At 42.4% G+C, this 12,917-nt stretch overlaps 1 protein-coding gene across 1 annotated transcript in view; it reads right to left on the bottom strand.

The window, feature by feature from the left end:
• Larp4b (La ribonucleoprotein 4B) overlaps positions 1-12,917 on the bottom strand; it is a 55,045-nt gene that overhangs the window by 10,276 nt on the left and 31,852 nt on the right. The window contains 5 exon segments of the mRNA XM_059263428.1: positions 3,871-4,122; positions 4,441-4,547; positions 10,837-11,046; positions 11,134-11,187; positions 12,311-12,421. Coding sequence (XP_059119411.1) covers positions 3,871-4,122; positions 4,441-4,547; positions 10,837-11,046; positions 11,134-11,187; positions 12,311-12,421 — 734 coding nt within the window.

Here is a 12,917-nt window from a genome sequence, read left to right on the forward strand (position 1 = left end):
TCTCCATTAGTACAAAGCCTGGTCTCTGGTGAGAACAGAACCCTGTTCCAGTGGCTACCTGGAAGCTCAAATACTGTTGGGAGATTGACAGTGACTGTCACCAAAGAGGCAGAACATACTGGTTAGCACGATACTATCTAGTCTCAGCCCTACCTTTTTATTTCATTTTTTTTTCTTTTCTTTTCTTTTTTTAGGTGGCTGGGATTCTGCAAACACTGCTTTTCCTCTGACAGGAGGCTTTGTTAAGCTTTTATTGACAAGGGCTGGAAAGACACAGGAATTTACTCTTCAGTTTACACTCTCTTTACACTGTGCTTGTTGAACCCAGGAGATCTGCGGTCCAGGCTCCCTTCTCTCAAGATTTTAGCCTTAGAACCCCAAACATGGCCACCGGGTTTGTGGCTGCCACCTGATGTCACTAGTTCTGTGTTATTCAAGGCTCCCTGAGTTCTCAGTCTTCATTAACCGATTTGGTATAAAAATGGCTGGTGTAGCTTTTGTCCTTGATGGCTCCCAGGCCGGTGCTAGCTCTACCAAGCCATGGTGCCTGTGGCCTGTCTCACAACCTACCACAGCTCCACAGATGTTGGCGCCATCACTGAAAACAGGAATTTTTTCAAATTCTTCAACTGCACTAAACTCTCCAACTGCACTAAAAGCAAAGGGACTCTCCCTCCTCTTCCACTGCTGTCCTTCATGGCTACTCACTTTCACAAGTGGCAGCCCCAGCCACACAAACATTTCCACAATACTGAAATGAATTGTCCAGCGGCTTACATATGTTTAAGTGAAAAGAAGAGTCACATGTTTTTCTCTTTAAAATCTAGAAATGATTAAGTTGAGTGAGAAGACATGTCAGAGGCAGAGAGGAGCTGAACACCTATCACACCATCAGCCAGTGAATACGTAGATGACAAGAGAGCCAGCTGACCTTTCTGTTGGTAGAGAGGATGTTCCAGGGACCCCCCCAGAAGATCAAACCAGCCACACTATTCCTAGAGACCAAGTACAATGACTATCAGGTTCCCTCTTTTTAACCCTGTGAGGGTTAAGAGAGGCAAGGGAGTTGTAGATGCTGACAGCGGTTGGTACAGGAAAGAAGTATTTTGTTACACCAAAGCACAAGTGAAGTACCGGGCACTGCGGCAGAGGCTGCAGGGAGCTACCCAGTAGACCCAGCGATTTCCCTACGTCAAACAGTTTCCCACTGAAAGAAGACACGATCTAGGACTCAACAACTGCAGAGAAGTCAATGCCTAGCTTTAATGGACTGGCTGACTCTCTACCAGGACTAATAGTCACCAGCTGGTGACTATTATGACAAGGTTACTGAATGTTTTAAAAGAGCATACTGAAAATGTGTTACTCAAGGAAAAGATTCAGATTCAGATTCAGATGATGATGATGATTATTATCCCTCCCCCGCCCCTCCCCCAGAGCTGAGGACCAGATTATTATTATTTGATGCCAATGCATCCGGCCACTCAAGAGCTCTGATGAAAATATATAACAAGATTAATAGCATGTTCACAAAAACTAACACAATATGCATTCTGCAGTCATGGGTCAAAAACTAATTTCAACTTTTAGGTCCTATTGTTTAAGAAATATACTTCATAGGGGCTGGAGAGATAGTCATAAAATGCCTGCTGCTCAAGCATGAAAATCTGAGTTAGAGCCTTGGAATTCACCTTTTTAAAGCTAGGCACTGGGACTGAGATGCTTAGTTTGTAAATTGCCTGTCATGCAAGCATGAGGACCTGAGCTTGGATCTCTAGGGCACAGAAAAGCTAGGTGCCATGGCTGCATCTATAACCACAGTATGCACAGGGAACAACAGGCATAGATCCCTGGAGCTCACTGGCCAGCAAAATCTGCCTAATTGTCAACTCCAGGTTCAGTGAGAGACCCCGATTCAAAAAAACGGGGAGGAAAGTAATAGAAGAAGATGGCTGGCAGTGTCTCTGGCCTCGACACATGCATCATCCAAACATGTATGTCTGTACACACATAAGAACATTAAAGAAACATCATAGACTCTCAAAAATAAAACTGCCAAGTAGGCATGCTTACAATCCCAGTGTTGGGGTATTCAGGAAAGGGGAACCATGGAGTCAACCAGCCTAATTGGTGAGCTCCAGTTCCATAAGAGACACTGTCCCCAAAATGAAGGTGCACGGGACTTGAGAACAAGACCCAAAGTTGATAAACATGATACATGTAGCCTGTTTACCCCACACACAAATAGGAAACTACATTTCATGGACAACAGTGATCCTTCTGAAAGACAAAGTCAACTGACCGCCTTCTGGTAAGGACCCACACTTCAGGTGCTGCTAAACCACCTGTGATCAATGGGAAGAGGTCAAGACAGCAACAGTTACAGGAGTTTGGGCTTCAGTGAGCCTCAAGAGCTTTCTGATTGTGACTTCATTCACCCTTCAATGGCTGAGAAGCTGTTTCATACAGATCAGTGAAAAGATGGTTTCTTGAGACAGATCTACTGCTGACCCAGGCCTTGCCAATGGTGTGGATGGACAACAAAAGGTTGAAACTTTAACTGGGTGATTAGACAGCAGCAGGGGGGGAGAGCTCTGACTCCCAATATAAAAATTCTGTGAGTAAACTAAACAGCAGCATATGCTTTGTAAAACAAAGAAAAAAGACACTAGTGTCTTATTCTTGGGCACTGCACATCCATCCCAACCTTTAGCACCCCAAGTCACTCACTTTGCTGTGATACCTGCTTTATTGTGGTGGTCTAGACCCAAACCTGCCGTATGTTGGGGGTGTGCCTTTGTTCTGTATATGCCAAGAAAGAGGAATCAACATTTTGAGTTTCAATGAGTCACTAATCATGCTGTATATTTATGTATGGAAAACTGAGGACTTCCCCTGCCCCCACTTAAATTTTTCAAGGTAGGTTAAAAGAAAAAAACCTGGATAGGCTGAGGTTCTTGCTCAGCGTTTGTCAGAGGAAGATCCTGACAGGCTTTATCACATTAGCAACTGGCCCAGTCAACACTGGGTAGGGTGCAAACTCTGAGACCCACCTATGTCTTCTAATCTCACCTGTAGAGGAGGTACAAGCAGCCGAAGACAAGACAGTGAGCAAGAAAGAAGAAACTGCACTAGAGGTCACAGGGAGAAGAAATGAAGTACAGTAGTTTACATTCACAGTGTATGGGAAGAACCCCAGGGAATGACAAGAAACACCAAGACTCTAAGAACTACTTGCCTAAGGACGGAAATACTGTGACCAAAGGCACTGGCTCACAATAGCAACTTTGGTTTATAAGTAAGTTTAGCAGAAATGGAATTTCAATGCTGGTTTGTCAGGCTACCAAACTCTTGTATCTGCCAACTACAGCCTGTTGACAGCACAATCCCACTTCATTTGATTTTTGTGGAGCACTAGGCATTGATCCAGGACCTTGCTTACTAGGCATGCACTCTACAGCTGACCTACATGCTCAGCCCTCCTTACTACCAGCTGTAAAGAAGCAAGAACAGGAACCTGGGGGAACACACCTTGGAGGCCACCTCTATCAAGACCAGTGACCTAGAGGGCCAGGGCTAATTCCAAGGTGAGACGGTAGTAAGGTCGAGCAGAGGTTAGACACTGGACAGCTCTTACATGCCAGTTGCAGTGTTATGAAAGAAAATGTCATGCTTTTAAGAAAACAAAAAACAAAAACAAAGTCTCTGCTCTAAAACCAACAACATTCCTGAGGAATTAAGGGAAACCTTTGATGTTTACAGCTTGATTTTTCTGAAATGAATTAGAAAACATCTAAACTAAAATGCAAAATATTAGTAATTCATGATAGGTACATAGTATCTGCTTGACAAAATATGCACGTGACTTACCTTCCTCTCCCTAAACCAGGAGAGGATTCAAGACTACTTGGCTCCACACGCCCAGTTCCAATCTCTCTCTTGGCATAAGCTGAAGGGTTCTGTATTCGTGTTCTAGTTTGCCCTGCTTGCCTCGTCTGTGGGCTCCGGACGCCATTAATTAATCGATCTGCAGTGAAGTTAAATATTGAAGGACTTTCTAGCAGCCCGGGCCCTCTCTCTGTACTAGGAATCGCATGGCGCAGATGAGACTTACTAGGATTCCTGCAAATGAGATGTTTGTATACGCTGAGTTATAACACAATCAAGGAGTATAGAATGAGCATGCTAATGTGAAATATGTGTCAAGATCTGCTTCCTACTTAATGAACACATGGTAAAAGTTGCCCCCAAAGCCTTCTCTGAAGAGAATCTCTTCCTTACTCCTGGCAGCCAGCTTTGGGGTTTAGTCTTTACATAGATTACAGTTTCAAGTTTCATCTCTGATGAGCATTCTTAGTGGTTACACAGATCTCTCATTACAGATAACCTGGGACAGTGAAAATGAAGCTCGTGAGCATCAGAAACACCATTGGAACTTGCCTGCTTCTAGGAGGATACTGTCTGAGTGATGTCAGAGGAGACGCTGCAGGTTTGAAGGTCGGAGATGTAAACCCATTTATAAATCCAGTACTTGGAAATGGAGTTACCTGGATTCATTAACAGAAAACAAGTATGTAAAACATGAGACACGAGACAATTCAATTGGATTTACAATTGTATTTTGGGTAAACCAGATAATGTCTTCCTCTTGCCAGAGGTGTGAACTCCATGTTATACTTAAAAATAACTGCAGGGTAAGGGAAAACTTATTACTAAAGATTATTACTAAATGTAATGTCTACTGAGCATTCAAGCCATGGCTAGTGTTAAGAACTTTCTCACTATCATCTTAGCTAATCCTCGAGAACACCAAGAGGACAGAACCTTGCCCCAGATGGCATGGGAATCCTGAATATAGGCATTGCCTGATGACGCCTAAACTAAGTTACTACTACTACTAGTATAACTACCTTCAGTCTGGAAAGAAGTAGGTGATCCTTTATTCTGAATAACCTTAACAAAATTCAAAGTGCCCAATTTTAGGAATTCTCACATACTTACTGCTCTTAACCATGCCTATGTCACCCTCACAGCCTTTGGCAGAGATTCCCCTCTCTCTCTCTCTCCCTCCCTCTCCCTCTCCCTCTCCCTCTCTCTCTCTCTCTCTCGTTTACTTTCATACAAGACTTGCTGTAAACAGCATCCTATTTTTAGACTACAGAAATTTTCCCAAGTACTTTAAAGTGATACAGAACATATAAATATAATATAAAGTTTAGAAGAAAATTAGAACAGGCCATAATGACCTTAAAATATGAGCTAAATGTACTTTTTAAAAAGTTTAAAAGCTTAAGTGTAGGATTTTAATTACCACTCAATGCTTTTGAAAATCTTGATACAACTCAGTGAGGAGGGCCCAGTGGCCCCAATGCATAGATCTCACCACTGGAGTTTAAACTTGGGTGCCAGAGGGATCCTCCTGAGAGCTGTCCTCTGTTCTCTGACCTATGCACACCTCTGACCTGTCCTGGCATGTGTGCAGCTTGCACATGTGTACATACACACACTTCAAAAAAAAAAAAAATTAGTGTTTCCAGGCGATAGTGTTGAACGCTTTTAATCCCAGCACTTGGGAGCCAGAGGCACATAGATCTATGAGTTTGAGACCAGCCTGCTCTACATGTTGAAACAATTATTTAAAAAGATGGCCCAGGGGTAAACACACTTGCTACACAAGCCTGGTGACCGGAGTTCGATCCCTGGAACCCACATAAAGGGGGGAAGGGAAAACCTATCCACATTCTTGCTGTTGCATATGGGCACAAAATAATAATAACAATAATAATTACAAGATGGAAGGGTGAGATCACTAACTTTCTGGCCTCTGGAGCATATGGTTTCAAATATTCTCTAAATAAATGACATTACTTTCAAGGCACTTAGTTGTCTGGGGCCTTCCAGTCCCTACCTTGAATTTGCACTAAACTGAAGAGTGAGTACAGGTTCCTACACAGCTGAACAAATGGAAAGGGACAGGGAGGGAGAACCCAAGCAGTTCTCTTCAGCATTAACTGAAAGCTCTAATTTCAAGTGGGTATTAGAGTCGGCATTCCATTCCCTGACTGCAAAGTGAAGCGACAAAAGGAAAACATTGAAAAGATCCTTGATAAACTCCACAGTCCACAAAAATTACACTGCTTAAAAAATCTTTCCCAGGGGCTGGAGAGATAGCTCAGAGGTTAAGAGCAAGGACTGCTCTTCTAGAGGTCCTGAGTTCATTTCTCAGCAACCACATGGTGGCTCACAACCATCTATAATGAGATCTGGTGCCCTCCTCTGGTGTGAAGGCATGAATGCAGGCAGAACACTGTATACATCTTTTTTTTTAAAAAAAAAAAAAAAAACAAAAAACAACTTTCCCAATTACAAGACAGGCAGGGGATTAAAATTTCAAATATTTGAAGAAATCTAAAATTAAAGCCAACCTCAAACCATCCAGCTAATAAATGGGCTAATGAACTGGACACTCAGTTCTGAGAGGAGATACAGATGGCCAGTAAATTCTTAAGACCACCCAGCAGCCTCAGCCACAGGGAAACGCAAAAACTGGGCTTCTCTTTGTCCCTGGTCAGAAGGGCTACCACCAAGACAAGTGTGAGGACAGGAGGAAAGAGGAGCTCTAATTAACTGCTAGTGGAAAGACAGATGGAAATCAGCCTGGAGGTCTCTCAAAAAAAAACTAAAAACAAGGCGGGTGGTGGTGGCGCACGCCTTTAATCCCAGCACTCGGGAGGCAGAGCCAGGCGGATCTCTGTGAGTTCGAGGCCAGTCTGGGCTACCAAGTGAGTTCCAGGAAAAAGGCACAAAGCTACACAGAGAAACCCTGTCTCGAAAAACAAACAAACAAACAAACAAAAAAACACTAAAAACAGAAGTACCACAAGATCCAGCTTATCACTCTTGGATATTACACATCCATGTTTATTGTTGCTCTATTCATAACAGCCAGGAAACGGAACTACCTTATTAAATGAAGCAAGCCAAACGTGGAAAGCTAAAAACTGTGTTTTCTTTAATATTTGGAATCTCGATTTGGAGGTGGGGTAGTAGGTAGGTGCAGGGAAAAGAGACCATGAACTAGAAGGGAGCTCCTGAGAGGAGGAAGGGCTTTAAGAGGGGAAAGGAGTCTTAACATGCCAACACAAAGCAGGTGAGACGATCTGAGGGAAGGAAGAGAACCAGCCAGAGGGCAGAAAGAGGTGGTGATGGTTGTGGTGGTGCAGTGGAGAAGAGGGATTAATGAGAACAAAGTATAATAATATACATGCACCAAAATGCAATATAAAACCCATTACATCTTGTTGGCTAACTTAAAAATTAATGCAAAAAATACAACACACTAGAAAAGTCACTTAATTCAAATCAAAGCTTTGGAAACTTTAAATCTGATAAAATCAGCCAGGTGGTGGTTGCCCACACCTTTAATCCCAGCAGAGGCAGGTGGACCTCTGAGTTTAAGGCCAGCCTGGTCTACAGAGTAAGTGCCAAGACAGCCAAGGCTACACAGAGAAACCCTGTCTCAAAAAACAAAAACAAACAAAAGTGGCAAGACCAAAAGATTAGTTTAAGTTTGTAATTTTATGTAATGCATATCTCAGAAAAGGGCCTGGATGGGAGGGCCTGAATGTAAACAACAGGCAGTGGCTGACCTAGGATTCTAAAAGAGGCATCTAGACAAGGAGTGACGAGGGTGACAGAGTGACCCACTGCAGCTTCGTGTGGGGAAGAGCACTACCAGGAGGAGGTTCATGGACAGAGTTCCTCTACAGATCTCTTCTGATGCTTCTGGGAAGAAGAACACTACAGCCAAGAGTCTGTGTTCACAGAAAGTACACTATTTTTAAAAGCATAATTCCTTCCCATTAGAATTCACTCAAAGTGACAGGTGTCTCTTTTCCTTCTTCTATCAGCTTGTATACCTTGCAACACAAAGGGCTTCACTGTGCATTCTCATCCATGTACACAATGTACTCAGTCATATCCACCTTACCTTCCTTCACCTCTTCTTCCCCTCCTTCCCATGCTGGTCCCTCCCTCCAAACTAGAATTTCTTCCATTTTCATGTCTTTAAAGCAAAAAAGACCTTTATATCCCACATGTATGAGAGAAAACACATGGCATTTGTCTGAGTCTAGCATTATTTTGCTTAATGTGATGATCCATCCATTTTCCTGCAAATAATGTGGTTTTGTTCTTCTTTATGTCTGAATAATATTCCATTGTGTGTAATCTATATCTATATCTAATCTATACACACACCCTTTACCTACTCACTCACTGACAAGCACCTAAGGGGATTCTCAAACGCGGCCACTGTGTATAGTGCCACAATGAAGATAAATGTGTGGATATCTCTGTCTGTAGATTTTTATTCCACTGGATGTATGCCATCAGTGTTATAACTAGATTCTATGACAGTTCAACTTTTATTTATTTATTTTTTTGCAGAATCTACATACTGATTTCCACAGTGGCTAACCGAATTTACCTCCCCAGCAACCATGGACAAGGAAGCCTTTTTCCCTGCAGCCTCGCCAGTATGTCAGCATGTCATTTATCTTCTTTATGACAGATGGAATCTCAATGGAAGTCTTTACTTGCATTTATTTCATGGTTAAGAAAGTTGAGCAATTTTTCATTTATATATAAATTGGTCATGTTGTATTTCCTCTTAAAAATTTTACTATTATGAGAGATATAACCTATAATTGGGGGTATATGTGCCCCAGCACACATATGAAGGTCACAGAGATCGTAAAGTCAGTTATCTCCTTCTGAATGTCACGCATTTTGAAGCTCAGACTTGTGCTGCCCTCCCGGCTTGTGCAAGTGCTGAAACCCATCACTGTCCCATTGGCTCTGCTTTCAGAGCTGTCTGTCTGACTGACTGGCCACTTCCGTATTTGTTTTTCTGCTGTTGAATTTTTTAGTTCCTTGTGTATTTAGGTATTAAGCCTTTATTGGATGAATATGGTAAAGGTTTTCTCCCAGTACAGGCTGTCTCTACCATGACAATTGCTTCTTTGCTGTGTAGCTTTTAAATGTGACAGAACACTGTTTGTCCAGTCTTGCTGTTGTGTCCTGAGTCACTGGAGTCCTACTTACACAGTTTTTACCTATGTCTCCCTGGATTTTCCTCTGGCCAGTTCAAACTTTTGGAGATAGACATAATTTTGAAATTTAGGTATTGATATAGCAAGCATTTTTTATTGCAGTGGTTCTAGAACTGGGGAAGTGGGAGGGGAGTGTTATGGGCCTCATTGAGAACTCCTTTATAACTCTGCTTATCCTGCACATGCCTAGAGGGTAACCTTTAAAAATGGAGTATGCTCTCATTTCTTAACTCAAACATTCTAGATTACTTCCTACATGATCCAGGTCAAAGTCCATGTGTCCAGGGACTCTCAAGAGGGCCACTTACCACCCCTGTCCCCAGCCATCTGCTCTACTCAGAAATAAAAGTTCATCTGTAGTGACCTGGGTGCTTCTGCACACACAATCTATCCACAGAGCTTCCTTTCTTTGACCCTTCTCATAAGTTCACAAGAAAACCTGATAAAGGGACAACACGACAGCTCACCAATCCTTGCTGTTAAGTTTAATGATACTTTCTATTTGTACCTATTTTTGCAGTAACAGCTCCTGGGCATACTCATCTTTTCACAGACATTTATCTTTATATTTCAGTATCTAACAGGATCCACATTTCTAAGTCTGAACAACTCTGTCTCAAGTTCCCTCTTTTCCATACCTCCACTGCTTGCCTGCCAGTGAGTGGTATTATTTCTACATGACAGGTGGCTAGCACCCAGACACATGATCCTGAGCACCCTCTACTTGTTCTCTGATCAGGTCCACAGCCACATCTGGACACGAACTCTTTCAAAGTTAATACCTTTATTTCTGCATTCTGTCCACTACCTTCTATGCATCCTACTGTTTTAGCTTTTATTACATCAAAATCTGATATATAAACCTACAGACATGAATTAACCCTCCCTTTGTAACCTGGACCTCACTTTCAAGGAATTTACCACACAAGGTCGATTTTCTTGTGTCCTACCTCACTAAATCAATGATTCCAAACCAGAACCCAGCCGGGCGGTGGTGGCGCACGCCTTTAATTCCAGCACTTGGGAGGCAGAGCCAGGCGGATCTCTGTGAGTTCGAGGCCAGCCTGGGCTACCAAGTGAGTTCCAGGAAAGGCGCAAAGCTACACAGAGAAACTCTGTCTCGAAAAACCAAAACCAAAACCAAACCAGAACCCAAGTTCCCTAGCATCCAGAGAGCAAAGCTGGAGAAAAATGACCGCACTCATTACAAACTTAGGATTCCAAACACAGACCTTAACAAAGGCCAAAAATTAATCATGTTACCTAACTCTAAGGTGGGTGTGAGAACCAAAATGGTTTTTTGAGACAGACAGCATGCATCCTGCTTTCCTAGACTGTTAGGAACCTATTGAAATACCTCTTTCTTTTTAAGATAGACCCCCTCATGTCATGTCCCATGTCTGTTCAGGACACCAGTTAGACTCTAACTGGTAGAGTCTTTACAGCTCCGTGTCTCAGAAAAAGGAAATGCCAGCAGGGGTAGGAGTTGGGGGGAGAGGCAAAGATCACAGCATCCAAGTTTTTCATTGCACAGTACTCTATCTTCATTGCCTAATTAAATTTAAAATCTATACCATAACCCCACAGTCTGGATACTAAGCAAACTGTAGGCACATGACTCTCTTATTAGACCAGGATTTTAAACTTTCAAAGTATCTAGTACAGTATCTAAAAATGTGAATCTCTGTTATGTAAATTTAAAAAACTAAAGAAAAAGGCTTACCAAGGGTGGATCGAGATAACTATGTGTTGCTGACCATGTCTGAGGGGCAATCAGGCCGTACAGAGGGAACTGCTGCTGGGGACTGTACACTGGAGGTAAGTAAAAGGATGTAGCATAACGTTGCTGTGTGTAAAGGTTCATGTCCAGAGGTCTAAATCCATTCTTTGGCAAAAATGTGTTTATCGCTATTGCCTTTGCTTTTATCCGTGCCTGTTTGGAGACATTTAAGTTCCAATTAGAACACAGAAGAATGCTGATCAGACAATAAAGAAGCTATAAGCAAGTGGTCTCGCTTACCTTAATTGGCTTTCCTTGAAAAGTTCTGACTTCTTCTCGAAGGTATTTGTAAGCCTAAGGGTAAAATCATCCAAAATACCATTTTGTTAACTTTATAAGTTAACCCTACAGCTCAAATAATCACATGTATGGTTGACTATAGCTGACAGGATCCAAGAGTGATTGATTCCTGACCCTCTTTCAGACACAAATCCCTAAAAATATCCTTATTATGGTAGCTGCACCCCAAATTATAAAATATTTAAATATAATTTTATAAGTACTAATAAATACCACATGTGCATCCCCAAGCCAGAAGCTAAGACTCCTGATCTAGAAACAAAAAAGGAATACTGCCTCCCTCATATTAATCCCAATTTGAACCTGGGATTGTGCAGTGCAGGGAAAGAAGTGATTGAAAGGAAAGAAAGACTGAAATATTTGAGTCATTCTTACCATGTAGCTTCCATGTTTCTCTGCAAATTAAATCTTTACCAAGCCCCCACTTCATGCAGAATTTCCTCTATGCTCACCTACCCAATTCACCGGGCAGGCCACAAGGCCACAAAGCACAGTGCTTCTTCCCTTCTGGCCTTTCAAATTTTTGTGTTTTCTCTTCTAACCCTCTGATCTAACATTTCTAACATTTTATACTTGTTAGTATGTTTCCCCTAAATCAGACACCTCTTCTAAGAGCCCAAAACTTCTCAATACCTTTGAAAGTACCTTGCCACAAAATGGATGCTCCTCACAGGTTAGGGTTAGGTACAAATTTCCCCATTTTGCAAACAAAATTTTTCTCTTCTCTGATATGAGACCAGATATGACTTCTTGAGACTGCTAACTCACAGTACACTTAAGAAGTAATGTGTTGCCGGGCGGTGGTGGCGCACGCCTGTAATCCCAGCACTCGGGAGGCAGAGCCAGGCGGATCTCTGTGAGTTCGAGGCCAGCCTGGGCTACCAAGTGAGTTCCAGGAAAGGCGCAAAGCTACACAGAGAAACCCTGTCTCGAAAAACCAAAAAAAAAAAAAAAAAAAAAAAAAGAAGTAATGTGTCATACTTTTAGTAATGCTACAGAAATATACCTGTGGGTTCCTACCAGTCAGTTTTCTCTGCACTTAACCTCAATGTCCTAACCTCTGCTATGCACTGGTGGTAAACTATGCACTTCAAGGCTGGGAGAGAAACGCACTTACCTGCTGTGCATCAGCTTCTGTTTCAAAGGTAATAAACCAATTATCATTATAGGCAAATTCACAGTTTATAAATTTTGGTAAATTATCTCCTTTAAATAGTGCTTCTACTTCCTACAGGAAACAAAGAAGTTAGAAATTAGTCCTCACTTATGCTACTTTTGGTCCTCATCAAATTAGGAGGAAAATTTACTCTCATGCTATGATGGACCTCTAACCTTCTTTCAGAAACACTGCAGGGAGCACCCACAGGATCACATGCCACAGACAAAGAAGTCATTACTGACAGCTTTCCCTACTCACAAGGAACTGGAACTAATATGAACAGTAGGGGCTGGGATGTGGCTGGCTTGGAAGCATGCTTTGCCTAGCACAAGAAGCCCTGGGTTTGATCCCCAATACCACATAAACTGAGGATCAAGGTACATGTCTGTAATTCTAGCACTCAAGGTGGAAGCAGAACAATCAAGCTCAGGGTCATCCTCAGCTACATAAAGAGTTCAGGGCCATCTCGGATACAGGACTCCTTAACAGAAGAGGATAGAGGAGGGGGAGGGACAGAGGAGGGGAGGGAGGCAAGGGGGAGGAAGAAAACGGTTTTATCAGCAGG

Source organism: Peromyscus eremicus, chromosome 5 (genome assembly GCF_949786415.1).
Source record: "Peromyscus eremicus chromosome 5, PerEre_H2_v1, whole genome shotgun sequence".
In the NCBI taxonomy this organism is placed as follows: Eukaryota; Metazoa; Chordata; class Mammalia; order Rodentia; family Cricetidae; genus Peromyscus; species Peromyscus eremicus.